Source organism: Magallana gigas, chromosome 5, assembly GCF_963853765.1.
Source record: "Magallana gigas chromosome 5, xbMagGiga1.1, whole genome shotgun sequence".
NCBI lineage: Eukaryota > Metazoa > Mollusca > Bivalvia > Ostreida > Ostreidae > Magallana > Magallana gigas.
The window spans coordinates 16,824,664-16,839,064 of record NC_088857.1 but is presented as its reverse complement, the minus strand read 5'-3'; the positions used below and the strand labels follow the sequence as shown (position 1 = coordinate 16,839,064).

The window sequence follows — 14,401 nt, the reverse complement described above, 5'->3', positions numbered from 1 at the left end:
AGGGCAAGTTACACTTCTGTTCAAAGACAGTTTAAAACTCTGAAGTCGGAGTCAATTTTCAACAAGGTCAATTTTCAACGTGTTGATGTCATAAGAGGTTTGAAATATATTTTTCAAGCTCTGGAAAAACGACCCCAGGTATAAATTGCACGACTTTTGGTCTCGAATTTTCGAAGTTTTACAATAATTTTTTAATATTATAAAATCGCTGTTCTTCAAATTTTTCATCAACTAAAAATATCTAGCACAACTCCTTTTTGTTTAAGGTTTAGCGCGTTCTTTTTCCCGCGCACACTGGTTCTTAGAGTTCGCTTCACTCGCCGGCGCTACGCGCTATGATTTAATTTTCTGTAACTTACTGTACAAATTAAGAGCGTTTATTTTTAAAAATGATATTAATCTGTTCAAAATTTAAACGTAACGTCAAGCGGATTTATACGTTTTTGACGTTGGTGCATTGTGACGTGTCTTGTGAGGTGCAAACCAAAATAACTAAATTTTTCTATCCAATCAAATGCCGCATTATAACCAGAATTAAATTATATCATATTATATCATTAAAGGCTGCAAATCCATCCTCTAATGCAATTGAAAATGTGTGCAAATGTATATCATTAGTGGTCAAGGTAGTACTTATTTCACATTTTTTTCCCATATCATTAGAGGTTACGATTTTTGACCGCTAATGATATAAATCTGAAATTATATCATTAGCGGACGGTTAGGTACTTCGTTAATGATAAAGTTATATCATTAGTGGTCAACATCCTGACCTCTAATGCAAAATTATATCATTAGTGGACGGTGTATCATTAGAGGTTGCTACAGTGCATTCATGAACGCTGGCATCTAAGCGATCCAAAATTGAATGAATTTATAAGGTATGGTCTTCCTTTGGTTCGTCACTCCTCAATGTATTACATGTACTACGTAAAAGAATCTATATATCCACAGCTTTAAAAATTCTCAGATGGAATACTATATGTATTATACGGCCCGGGAAGTATTCTATGTATATAATGCCATATATAGTTATATAATACTTATTATATTTATGTATAATACTAGGGTTTTATTTTTGCCAATTGCAAATGAGATGGAAATTATCACAGTTGCAAACACAAACACACAAATATCGGACAATATCCAAATATGTTGATTTTACGTTCAAATATCACCCACCCACCAAACTATATCTGCATGCATCCTAGCTGTAAATTCAAAATTTTCCTTATGACATTTACGTATTCACAATTAACAAATGTTGCTGTGCGGAAAATATTGGCTGAATGACCACCGAATACTAGTATATCTAGGAAGTTATATTTCATTTCACAACCAATGTTTTCTTACCTGGATAAAGGTAAGTAACGAATATTTTTTATCTGATTTTCAAATGTGTGCAAATAAAGAGCAAACCTTTTAACAAGTACATATTCGCGAGGAAGGTCACATAGTCGAATAAAGAACTATAATCTTTTGTTATACTTTCATGTTAAATACTGAAATCTGATTGGTTAAGACGCAGTTAATAATATTTACTATTACCCTCAGCGTTAGCAACGCACTTGGCAACGGGTAACATTAAAAAATGTTACATGCGCGAAAATTATGCGCGTACGGTTCGCTGTAGAATTCACGTTATTCCTATATAAAAGCAGTAAAATTTTCTTAAAATTTTTAAAAAAGACATTCAGTATAACAAAATAAATAGTGCCTGTTTGGGAGGATAACAGTTGAAATTGACACCCCTCGAAAACCATTGTCAACCTCCGCTTCGCGTCGGTTGACAATGGTTTTCTCGGGGTGTCAATTTCAACTGTTACCCTCCCAAACAGGCACTATTTATATAATATAATTATCTAAACATAAGCCTCGAATTTGCATACAGTGAAGCTAATTCACTCTGACTTTTCTATTTATATACTTTCAAATATCACGCAAAATACTGTACTATTACGTGTATATTACATCTATTTGATCTGATCTAATTTCTTCATATATAAGTAATTTATACAATCTATCGAGGTTACTTGATGCAAATAGCTATGCTTGATATTACTTGTAGGTTATATCAGGAACTAAGGATAAATGCTGTTGATATAACTTGCAAAAACACTTCTGCTCCCGCAGTTATATAAATGCTCATCGTTGGATAAACAAAAAGCACACACAATTGAATATGTTAACGAGGCTCTTTACTCAATTAATACTTTTAAAAAATGCATTATCAAATAGGTCTAGTGGTAGTCTTTAGTTTTCCGCGCGATCTTCCTAAAGTTATAATCTCCTATGCATGTATTTCTCACAAAGTTTTGTCACACGGTTTGATTATGGCACAAAGATAAAAGGCACAAATCACGAGATATGTGAATGAATAGAGGTACTGTATAGATATCATCGCCATGGTCATAATCGTTAGGATATCAATCTTGTTGGACATAATGCTGATCATCAACCTCTCATCATCAGCATCATCAACATCATCATCATATGGTATGAGATCCAAATTCTTCATCATCAAAGAGTGCATCTTGGTGCGTTTAATAATTGGTATTAGTTCTTCAAACGTTTTGGGACATTTTCAAGTCGAGAAAAGACAAGGGGTTCGGACACAGAGTAATCATCATCATCATCATCATCATAAAGCGAGGAGTAAGTAAATATCCTTTTCACATGATAGTTTGCCTCACAAAATCAAAAAAATGTTTGGGGTAAGTTTTGGCACGGATTCTTTAAATATTAAAAATTTTAAAAGTGAATTGTTCATCGCTTTTGTGATCATCAGTATCATCAACACAAAAGTCTCCCTTTTCAGCGTCTGAAAAATCTCAGGATTTTCTGTCTCCAAGTCTTCTTGGGTTCGAATATCTAAAAACAAAAATACCGCGTCGTTAATTCAGAGCCAATTAGAAAACCTGTAACAATGCCATTGGGGGAAGGGGATCATTTTGTAACAGAATACTTTACTGAGTCAAGAAAAATCACCTCATAAGAATTTATATCCGGTGTACGTCCAGAGGTACTGATGAAGGCAAACCGGGATGGGCACTTCTGAACAGGACGGACCTTGTGAACAGAACGGGCCTTGTCTGCAGTGCCATTGCTACATGTAGTAGTTTTCGTCTACAGAAAGAATCAAAACATTTTTTATTTCAATAGTACATCATAATACTAGTATTGGATCACAATTAATAGTCGTTTCATCTTATTAAGTTTTAAAGAAAGTATGTGATTATTTACCATTCCATCTAGTTTCATTTCCAAGACGTTGAAGAGAAACAATTTCCGAGGAATGAAGGTCTCTATTTCAATCTTCTGCATTGTCTCCAGAAACTTCTTTAATAAAAAAAAACCTGAATGTTAATCATCAAAGTCTGCATATCTATGTAGTTAATTAACTGGCATGCCATATTACAGTATATAACACACAAACAGCGCAAGTCTCTAGTCTTTGCCTATCACTAGTACATGTACTTGCCATATCATGGATGCAAAATGGTTATACGGGCTCTCTGAGAGTCTTGGTTTGGCTTATAGTTAAAAAGTGACATGACATAATGGACGATAAATGTCTAATTTATCCTTATAGTTAGAACAAATGAATACAATATTTATACATTTACATGTTCATTTGGATATACTAACGGCCAGTCTCGCTTACTGGTGCCTGGCAATGGTGGACAGTTTACACATACTAGTACATGTACATGTATTATACTTGGTTGACTACTAACCTTCATTTCCTGGTACTGGAGGATGATGGAAGCGTGAGTAGCTGCTGTATCGACAGAGTCCTGTAAATGATAAAGAATCTTGTTAGATTACTGGAATTTGTTGTTTGTGATTGTGTTACATTTTACAATGATAGAGACTACGTACTTATACACATAAAACGTATTCTTATTAAAAGATGAATTAACAAGAGGCCCAGGGGCCACATCGCTCACCTGAGCAACAATTGCCTTAATTCTGATCAAATTAGCATTACAGTATCAAAATATCTTGACAACTAAGTACAGTAGATCTTGCTAAAAAAAAATAGAAAATCTGTCAATTTTTATCCACCTCTTTTTTTGGGTAAATATCAAGCCCCTTTTGTTGTTGTACCTGTAAGAAGATTTTTCTCTATTCCAATTTACCCCCCCCCCCCTCCATTTCGTGGCCCCCCTTTTCTCTAGGGAATCATGGTTTCATCAAACTTAAATCTGCATAACCTGTGCTTTCACACTAAGTACTGAGTTTTGGACCGAAAACTTTCCCAGAATATTTTTAAAGATTTTTCTCTATATATTCCTATGTAAAAATTCAAACTGCCGTCACGGCCCAGCCCTATCACTAGGGACTGTGATTTTGCAAACTTGAATTTACACTATCCGAGGATGCCTCTACACAAGTTTAGGCTTTTCTGGCCAAATAGTCTTTAAAAAGAAGATATTAAAGATTTTCTCTATATATTCCTATGTAAAAATTCATCCCCCATTGTGGCCTCACCATACCCCATGACTATTATTTAAACAAACTTGAATCTTTACGATCTTGGGATGCTTCCACTTAAATTTGGGCTTTCCTGGCCTTATAGTTTTGAGAAGAAGATTTTTAAAGATTTTCTCTATATATAAAAATTTATCCCCCATTGTGGCCCCGCCCTACCCCCAGGGACCATGATTTGAACAAACTTGAATCTACATTATCTGAGGATGGTTACAATTTGAGCTTTCTTGGCCATAAAGTTTTGAAAAGAAATTTTTTTAAAGATTTTCTCTATATATTCCTATATAAAAATTTATCCCCTAATTGTGGCCCCACCCTACCCCTGGGGACCATGATTTGAACAAACTTGAATCTACACTATCTGAGGATGCTTCCACTCAAATTTAAGCTTTTCTGGCCTTATAGTTTTTGAGAAGAAGATTTTAAAAAAAAATTTCGATATATTCCTATGTAAAACATGACCCCCCTCTTGTGGCCCCACCCTACCCCCGGGGACCATAATTTGAACAAACTTGAATCTACACTACCTGAGGATGCATTCATTTTAATTTGAGCTTTTCTGGCCTGATAGTTTTTTAGAAGAAGATTTTTAAAGATTTTGTCTATATATTTCTATGTAAAACTTGATCCCCTAATTGTGGCCCCACCCTACCCCTGGGGACCATGATTTGAACAAACTTGAATCTACACTATCTGAGGATGCTTCCACTTAAATTTAAGCTTTTCTGACCTTATAGTTTTTGAGAAGAAGATTTTAAAAAAAAAATTCGGTATATTCCTATGTAAAACATGACCCCCCTCTTGTGGCCCCACCCTACCCCCGGGGACCATAATTTGAACAAACTTGAATCTACACTACCTGAGGATGCTTCCATTTTAATTTGAGCTTTTCTGGCCTGATAGTTTTTTAGAAGAAGATTTTTAAAGATTTTGTCTATATATTTCTATGTAAAACTTGATCCCCTAATTGTGGCCCCACCCTAGCCCCGGAGACCATGATTTGAACAAACTTGAATCTACACTACCTGAGGAAGCTTCAACTTTTATTTGAGCTTTTCTGGCCTAATAATTTTTTAGAAGAAGATTTTTAAAGATTTTCTCTATATATTCCTATGTAAAACTTGATCCCCCCATTGTGGCCCCACCCTACCCCTGGGGACCATGATTTGAACAAACTTGAATCTACACTACCTGAGGAAGCTTCCACTTTGATTTGAGCTTCTCTGGCCTAATAATGTTTTAGAAGAAGATTTTTAAAGATTTTCTCTATATATTCCTATGTAAAACTTGATCCCCCCATTGAGGCCCCACCCTACCCCCGGGGACCATGATTTGAACAAACTTGAATCTACACTATCTGAGGAGGCTCCCATTTTAATTTGAGCTTTTCTGGCCTGATAGTTTTTTAGAAGAAGATTTTTAAGGATTTTGTCTATATATTTCTATGTAAAACTTGATCCCCCCATTGTGGCCCCTTACTACCCCTGGGGACCATAATTTGAACAAACTTGAATCTACACTACCTGAGGATGCCGCCACACAAGTTTTAGCTTTTCAGGCCGAATAGTTTTTGAGAAGAAGATTTTTGAAAAATACCAACAAATTTTCAATAATTCTCAATTATCTCCCCTTTAAAGAGGGCGTGGCCCTTCATTTGAACAAACTTGAATCCCCTTCACCTAGTGGTGCTTTGTGCCAAATTTGGTTGAAATCTGCCCAGTGGTTCTTGAGAAGAAGATGAAAATGTGAAAAGTTTACAACGCCAACGCCGACGACAACGACAACGACGACAGACAACGGACAAATTGTGATCAGAAAAGCTCACTTGAGCCTTTGGCTCAGGTGAGCTAATAATAAATACGATATTTGTAAAGAATCAAAAATATTATCCTTTTGGTATTTTTTCCAGGCTCTCCAATTTGTTGTTCTTTTTTACATTGTTCCAAATTAACACAGAGCATACGTAACGTTAGAATTTTTTTTAAAAACTTGTTCACCAAAGCAATGAAGTAAATAAGGGTGTTTTCACTGTCAATGTGAGCGAATTGGGTGAAAAAACCCAGAATGTAATACTTTTAGTTAGGTTGAAAAAGTAATATAGCTATAGGTGAACAATATACTTGCAAACGTACAAAGAACTTCCCGCCGACAGCTTCCATCTCTTCGATCATTTTCAGAGTTTTCATCATTCGCCCCAACGCTCCGATTTCTTGCTGGATAAAACAATAAGAATACGCATATGCAGAAAATGATCGTTTATATATGCATACATTACATTATTAATACGCGCCGTTACATAAATCTTATTAGATAAACAATCTTAAAGTTTTGTAAATAAGCAGTACTTACAATCTCTCTTCTTTCCCCTTCCGTCAATGAACAGAAATACGGTTTTTGATTTTCCATCTCTTTTCTTCAGTCAAAACACGGCCTTCACGACAGTCGAACTCGATTTTAATGACGTCACAATATGTGATTGTGACGTGCCTTATGACTGCGCTTTATTTCATCACGTGATTAACCCGTAGGAATCTTACTAACAAAGAACAAAAAACAAAACAAAATAAGATAAAATAAAGTACATGTGCATGTGCATAAGCCATGTATAATATTGATGTCGCAGTGAAGTGTGTAACAGACTACATGTTTAAAAATTACATTAGTATTTTAATATGTTGCATTTGTACATCCATGTACATATTCATGTGCCGGGGTTTTATAATAAATTATCTATTTGTGTAAAGCAAAAATATCACTAATTATAAAAGTTTTACAATATATCTGATGAGGAAAAAAAGTTGCATTGATCTCATGTTGGTATATTATAACTAATTGGAACTGAAAACATGCGTTAATAGAAGAGGTATTCTCAGAATAAGCGGACTTTTTCAGATCGAAAGTTGGAAAAAATAAAATTATCTATTTATTGTCATGGTTTTGGTTTCATTTTGTACCCTGATATTATGTCTTTATGTCAGATTTTTTATTTACCACTCGGGGATATCGTTATGTCAATCCAAGTTTAACACCCCTTAAAACAACGTGCAATTTACGTTGCCGAAATTCTACTCAAAAAATATCCACAGGGGTTGCTGTCCGGAAAATATTGGCTAAATAACAGACCACCGAATATATTTCATTTCACAACCAATGTTTTCTTACCTAGACAAAGTTTAGTTACGAAAATTATGTACATGTACCTGGCAATTTTCTGGCAATACGGATGATAGCAAGTGTATTTTCCCTCCTAGTCAGTAACTATTGTATAGAGAGTTATTTTCGCCCCGTGTAATTATTGCCCTTCTACACTTGCAAACACTTTTGCTCCATCTTGAATTCGCCCCAACACAATTGAGTTTGAATAGGGATAATTTGAGAGATTATAATTCACCCAGTCTTAAATTCGCCCATTGACAACGAGGACGAAAGGGGCGAAAAAATATTGAGGGTATACTCATGTTCAAAAATCCAGACATGTACACTTGTTAATTCAAATATGCAATCGTGTTGGTTTTGAGTCTGAGTATGAATGTGTGAAATTCTGACCGTGTAATCTATAAAACTCGGACATAAACACTCTAAAGTTGACTCCGCAGACCTTCTGTCTAATTCACATTTGCAGCTTTAAAATGCTCTTTCATCTATATTTATATGTAACCTGTCACTATTATAATACGCATTTTCCATCTGTAGTGTCTGCATTTGGATCCCTGTTTTCTGAAAAGCACAGTTGAAATGTTACAAATCGACAAATGTAAATTAAGTCGGCATTCAGAAGTTGGAGTTCTATTCGCTTTTCGCTATTCACTATTCGAATAGCGAATAGAATTCTCTGGTCGGTTCGCTATTCAAATTACCGTAAACATGCTAATAAACGTAAATTCAAAATTTCATATAAACTTCCATTTTTAATTGAAAAAACAGTTTTACTATTTTGTCGAGTTTTGATATGACCATACATATGGAAACAGTGACGTCACCGATAGATGCAGGAAAAGGCTTGTCGTAATCACCGGAATGGGGACAGAATTAGCACACAAAAAATTAGAGATCATTATAATTATTATGTCTGGATAACAACATTTTGTTTCAGAAAAACAATTTTTCGAAAAAAAAATTATGCTCGGTGTCCAATATATCAAGAGAATCCAGAAAAGATGCGAGTGAAGAATTAAATAGTCACCAGCTATCTTACATTCTGTAGACCTGGCCATGGTAATTTTTACATATCATGACTCTGTTTAAACACATACACACGTTTCTTAGAGTACATGTAAAAAAATCCTTTAATTATAGAGCTCGGCTGAATAAAGAAAACAACACCAAAAGCATCCTTATAGCTACCTGATGCCGGGACAAGAGCCCCCCCCCCCCCTTCCACTACCGAAAAAGAAAAAAAATCACGAAGTCGGCCGGCTGATTACATGTAATTTAATAACTGGGTAATCAATTAGAAGAACTAACTACATGAAAAATTTTGATTCAAGTAAGACATGAGAAGCGGCACCCATCCTTTAAATAAAAAAATCCAAAAATAATGTTAACTGTCGTGAAATTAAATTATAACAAAAATATTTTTATTTGCCGGTAATTTTTAGAAAAAGTTATAATACAGTATATTTTTAAAAATTTTATATTTAAAAATCTACCAGTTCATATTCGATCAAATTTGTCAAACCCAAATTCAATTTTCGAAGAAAAAATATGATTGTAAAAACATTCACAAACTAGTATCCTTTTTAAATTTTATTGCTTAGCTGATAGTTATAAAACGTCTTTTTATAAATAACAGTTTCAGATTGTTTATTATTTATCATGCACTTGCACAGCAAAGTCATTTTGATACTTAAAGAAATATATAGATACATACATTTTTTACGAAAAATTATCAAATTTCTTTGCTCTCAAAATTTTTAGCATTCGTAAACAATGAAGCTAAATGGAGCCCCACGGCAGTCTCCAAACCTCCAAATATATTCAACCTCATAAGATATTTCATGATCCGTCTCATTTCTTAAAAAAAAAAAACGTATTCAACCTATTTTTTCCAGGTTAAATTACAATGTCAAATCATTTTAGCGATATTAGATACTAGGCATTTCTTTTTGTATAATAGGTCATGGAAATTATATTACTAAAATTAGTGCAAATCGGCACAGATTTTTACATTTTACATATATGTACATTCACCTTTTCTTGTTTGGTCCAGCTTCAATCAAACCTCAATATCTTTTTCTGAAAATAATATTCTCGATCCAAAGAAAATATTATCCTTCATTGTTATAGTTTAACTGAATACTATGATTGTTTTGGTCCATTCTGGCGATTATGGCATGACTTTTCCCGCAAGCATTTGCCATATATGGTCATATCAAAGTTCGACAAACTTGTATACTTTAATTTTGTCGATTTGTAACATGTCAGGCGTACTATATCCGAGGATGAAGAGACAAATGTGCAAAGTAGAAGATTAAATTAACTAGCAAAAACAATTAAGCTGCAAAATAAGCATCATACGAAGGAACAGAGTCAAATCTTGAAGTGTTTATGCCCGAGTTTTTATAGGTTACAAGATAAAAAAAATACACTCATTCATACTCACCAACACGATTGCAAATTCGAATTTACAAGTTTACAGGTCTGGATTTTTTTTAACACAATTACCCTCGGAGTGAGGGCGAAAAAAACAAAAAGCACACACAATCTAAAATATTAACGAGGCTCTTTATTTAGAAAATAAATTTTAAAATATGCATTATGAAATAGGTCCAGTGGTAGTCTTTAGTTTTCTGCGCGATCTCCTTTCCCGCCAAGTTTTGTCAAATGGCTTGATTTTGGCACAAAGATAAAAAGCACAATATTAAACACGAAAATCTGAATGAATGGAGGCACTGTAGAAATCATAGTCATAATCGTTCGGATATCAATCTTGTTGGACATTATGCAGATCATCAACCTCATATCATCCTCCTCCTCATCATCATCAGCATCATCAGCATGATCCGAATTCATCATCATCAAAGAGTGCATGTCTGCGCGTTTAATAATTGGTATTAGTTTATCGTTTTTGGAAATTTTCGAATCGGGAAAAGACGTGGGGCTCCGACCAGAACAGTCATCATCATCATCATCATCATCATCATCATCATCCAAAAGCGAGGAGAAAGTAAATATCCTTGCCACACAACATCATGTTTGTAGTAAGTTTTGGCACGGATTCATTAGATATTTTAAAAATAAAGTAAATTGTTCACACTGTCATCAACACAAAATTCTCATCTTTCAGCGTCTGAAAAATCTCAGGATTTTCTGTCTCCAAGTTTTCCTGGGTTCGAAAATCTATTTAAAAAATAAGAAATACCGCCATTAATTCAGGGCCAATTAGAAAATCTGTAACAATGTTATTGCAAATTTATCATCTTATTTTTAAAAGAATATAACAAGAATAAAGAAAAATCACCTCATAGTAATCTATATCCGGTGTACGTCCAGAGGTACTGATGAAAGAAAACCGTGGGGGACAGCTCCGAGTAGGATGGGACTTGTTTGCAGTGTCATTGCTACATGTAATAGTTTTCGTCTACAGAAAGATCAAAACACACTTTTGAATATCACACCTTAGATACTTGCATTGACTTCTAATTTTATCTTCAACAATCGTTTCATCTGATAAAGCTTGAAGAAAGTATGTGGTTGTTTATTTACCATTCCATCTAGTTTCATTTCCAAGACGTTGAAGAGAAACAATTTCCGAGGAATGAAGGTGTCTATTTCAATCTTCTGCATTGTTTCCAGAAATTTCTTTAAGGCAAAAAAATAATATAAATCATCATAATCTGTGTAACTATATATGGTTGATTAACTGATTCATTATTAAAATATATAACGAACAAACGATGCACCGTAACCCATGTCTCTGGTCAAATTTGCCAATTAATTGAGAAATTAGTTAATCGGGCATGCATATGTACATGTACTGGCAATACTAGCTCAATCTAATTATAAACTACCGGTATTTTGTTGACTACTAACCTTCATTTCCTGGTACTGGAGGATGATGGAAGCGTGAGTAGCTGCTGTGTCGACAGAGTCCTGTAAATGATAAAGAATTGTTTATTTACTTCATAAAGAAGAGCAGCATGCAACTCTCGAATTTTTAATTAATACTGGTCTTCGTTTTTTTAATGAGTGAATTTGAATTACACACATTGTACTTGTAAGTTAACAAAATGATTATATACAGAAACAGTATATCATGAAAAATCAAATAAATACAATCTTTTTACGTTCACCACTAACTGAAGTAAATAAGGGTGAATTCACTGACTATGATAGCAAATTGGGAGAAAATTTAAAGGTAAACAGTAATTATTTGGTGAATAGTATACTTGCAAACGTACAAAGAACTTCCCGCCGACAGCTTTCATCTCTTTAATCATTTCCAGAGTTTTCATCATTCGCCCCAAAGGTCCGATTTTTTGCTGGATAAAGCAAAAAGAGTACTTATAATTATGCAGATAAATGACCCTTTATACGTATGATTTGGACGATAATATGTGCGTTGTATTACAAGTATGATAAGAATATTTACATTTAAGTTTTGTAAATATGCATTACTTACAATCTCTCTTTTTTCCCCTTCCGTCAATGAACAGAAATACGGTTTTTGATTTTCCATCTCTTTTCTTCAGTCAAAACACGGCCTTCACGACAGTCGATCTCGATTTTTATGACGTCACAATATGTAATTGTGACGTGCTTTATGACTGCGCTTCATTCATCACGTGATCAACCCGTGGAAATCGTAGCGTTGGCCCTACATGTATTTCCGCTTACTAACAAATGTTACAAATGTTTAAAATGTTGCATCTGTACAATCAATGTCATTACAAAAGTGATGTTGTGTCGGGTTTTTATACATATATTTTTTTTTAAAAGTCACTACTTATGAAAGTTTTACATTCACTACTTATGAAAGTTTTACAATATATCTGAGGGAAAAAAAGTTGTGTTGCTCTCATGTTGTTATAATAACTAATTGGAACTGAAAACATGCGTTGAAAGAAGAAATATATCGTGTAGATTGTATTAAAACATCTTGAAGCAGGCACGTAGCAACGTTTTGATATCGGGGGGGGGGGGGCAGACTCATCCAAAAAATCTTGACAAGCCAAAAAAAAAAGGTTAATGGTTAATTTCCAAAATCCTGAAAATCCTAATCCGTGAGGGGGGGGGGGGGTAAGTTCTATGATGCTACGACCCTGTGAAGATTTTATAAGAGTACAGTGTATGCTTATAAAACAACTATATTCAGCACTATAGTAAAATCTTAATGTCGTGTTTTTAAGTGCTACAATGCTCTAATCGTTTTATGCAACCGACATGTTTGTGACGTATTTTCTTGAGGAAAAGACTGATAGAAAATCATTTGTATAATTGAAGCAAAACAGCGAGCAATAAACAGTAATAGATGCGTACACTAAAAACTTAAAGGCCGGGGTCGACCTAGATTTTCTGCCACCTGGTAGACAATTAAGCCTATAAGGGCAAAAAGGCGGGGCTACCTCCATCACTGTCGGTGATGCTGATAAGAGTAAACATTGCATGTGGCTCAGTCCGCTTTGTTTATATACTGGGGAAAACCCAATCTATTAAGAGGGGCTGTGTAAATTTTCATATAGAGGGATTTTGATCAGTTTTCAATTTCATTTATGTTGTTTTGTAACATATATGTGTGAAGATGATAAAATTTCAATACTGATATATGGCATTCCTGAAACAATAATGGTTACAAGCATGAAACTTGATCCAAGTAACATTTAGCAGTTCCCCGCTTACAAAGAATAATCAGAGGTTCTCTAGGGATATTTTTCATTCAACTGATTAAAATCTCAGGAGATTGTCATTACGATGTGAGAAGAAAATATGGACACTAATTAACAGCTGGTTGTTGAGAACTCAATTACAACGTTTATAAAACTTTCATTTGCTTTTACAAGCAAATATATATTCATATACCCCTTCTTTACCCCATATTTATCATCTTCTGGTGGGAACTAGCAACCAGAGTGAAATTGGAGGGAAATGGAAGGACATCACAATAAGCAGGGAGAATTGAATATTCCAGATTTAGAAGTAACTAAATGTCGTGGAGAAACTTTTTTTAGCTTTTGACACACTGAGTTGGGATTTTAATGAAGTTCCTGTTGAGAAAAACAGTAATATGGGTTTATTACAAAGTTCTTAGGACAGTGACCCACATTTTGATGACTTTGTGATAAGTCAGGTTCGGGAGACTGAAGATTGAAGAATGTCAGCATTGCTTGTGTTGTTTCGTACATCACATACAAAACTATGGTGGCTAGTGGAATGTGCAGCTCGTGTAAAGTAGCTCACACCATTGGAAGGACAGAAACTTGATTTAATTTTCGACACAGGAATTTTTGGGAGATATCAAACATAACCCAGATGTATTAATAAAATAGGAAGTTTTGCATATGAATTAACTTGCATTTTTGACAATTTATCTACCAAAGACGGGACATTATGCATCTTTATTGCGGACTCATGAAGATGTGGAACTAAAAGCAATGTGATAATTTTAACTTTAGGTTTTTAATAAATTTCAATAATTATCACACCAACAGTGTTATTCATGTGATGGATTAATTTTTAATCAATGCAAAGGTAAAAGATCTTCGCCGAGACATTTCTCATGCTGTGATGAGTAATCTACAGAGCACATGGCTACAGCCACTTCCTGTGTAAACAAAACATTGGTAATCTCCGCCTCAAATGTCAATCACTAGTTTGGAATTCAAAATTTTGAGCTGCTTCAGAACTTTATAAGATGAATACTCTTTTAATAATTTTTTGTTTGTAAAAATTTTGACGTCAATTGATAGCT

At 34.3% G+C, this 14,401-nt stretch overlaps 2 protein-coding genes across 2 annotated transcripts; both read right to left on the bottom strand.

The window, feature by feature from the left end:
- Nucleotides 1–2,164: 2,164 nt before the first annotated feature.
- Nucleotides 2,165–7,029, bottom strand: LOC105325446 (uncharacterized). The gene is made up of 6 exons (XM_011425020.4): nt 6,844–7,029; nt 6,627–6,707; nt 3,738–3,797; nt 3,244–3,339; nt 2,989–3,126; nt 2,165–2,871 (listed from the first exon to the last, which is right to left on the bottom strand). The coding sequence occupies exons 1-6, from the start codon at nt 6,898–6,900 to the stop codon at nt 2,815–2,817; spliced, it is 489 nt and encodes a 162-aa protein (XP_011423322.3). The 5' UTR covers nt 6,901–7,029; the 3' UTR covers nt 2,165–2,814.
- A 3,170-nt stretch (nt 7,030–10,199) lies between these two features.
- On the bottom strand, nt 10,200–12,476 carry LOC105325447 (uncharacterized). The gene is made up of 6 exons (XM_034473750.2): nt 12,116–12,476; nt 11,895–11,975; nt 11,527–11,586; nt 11,200–11,295; nt 10,955–11,074; nt 10,200–10,833 (listed from the first exon to the last, which is right to left on the bottom strand). The coding sequence occupies exons 1-6, from the start codon at nt 12,170–12,172 to the stop codon at nt 10,777–10,779; spliced, it is 471 nt and encodes a 156-aa protein (XP_034329641.2). The 5' UTR covers nt 12,173–12,476; the 3' UTR covers nt 10,200–10,776.
- Between the last annotated feature and the right edge of the window lie 1,925 nt (nt 12,477–14,401).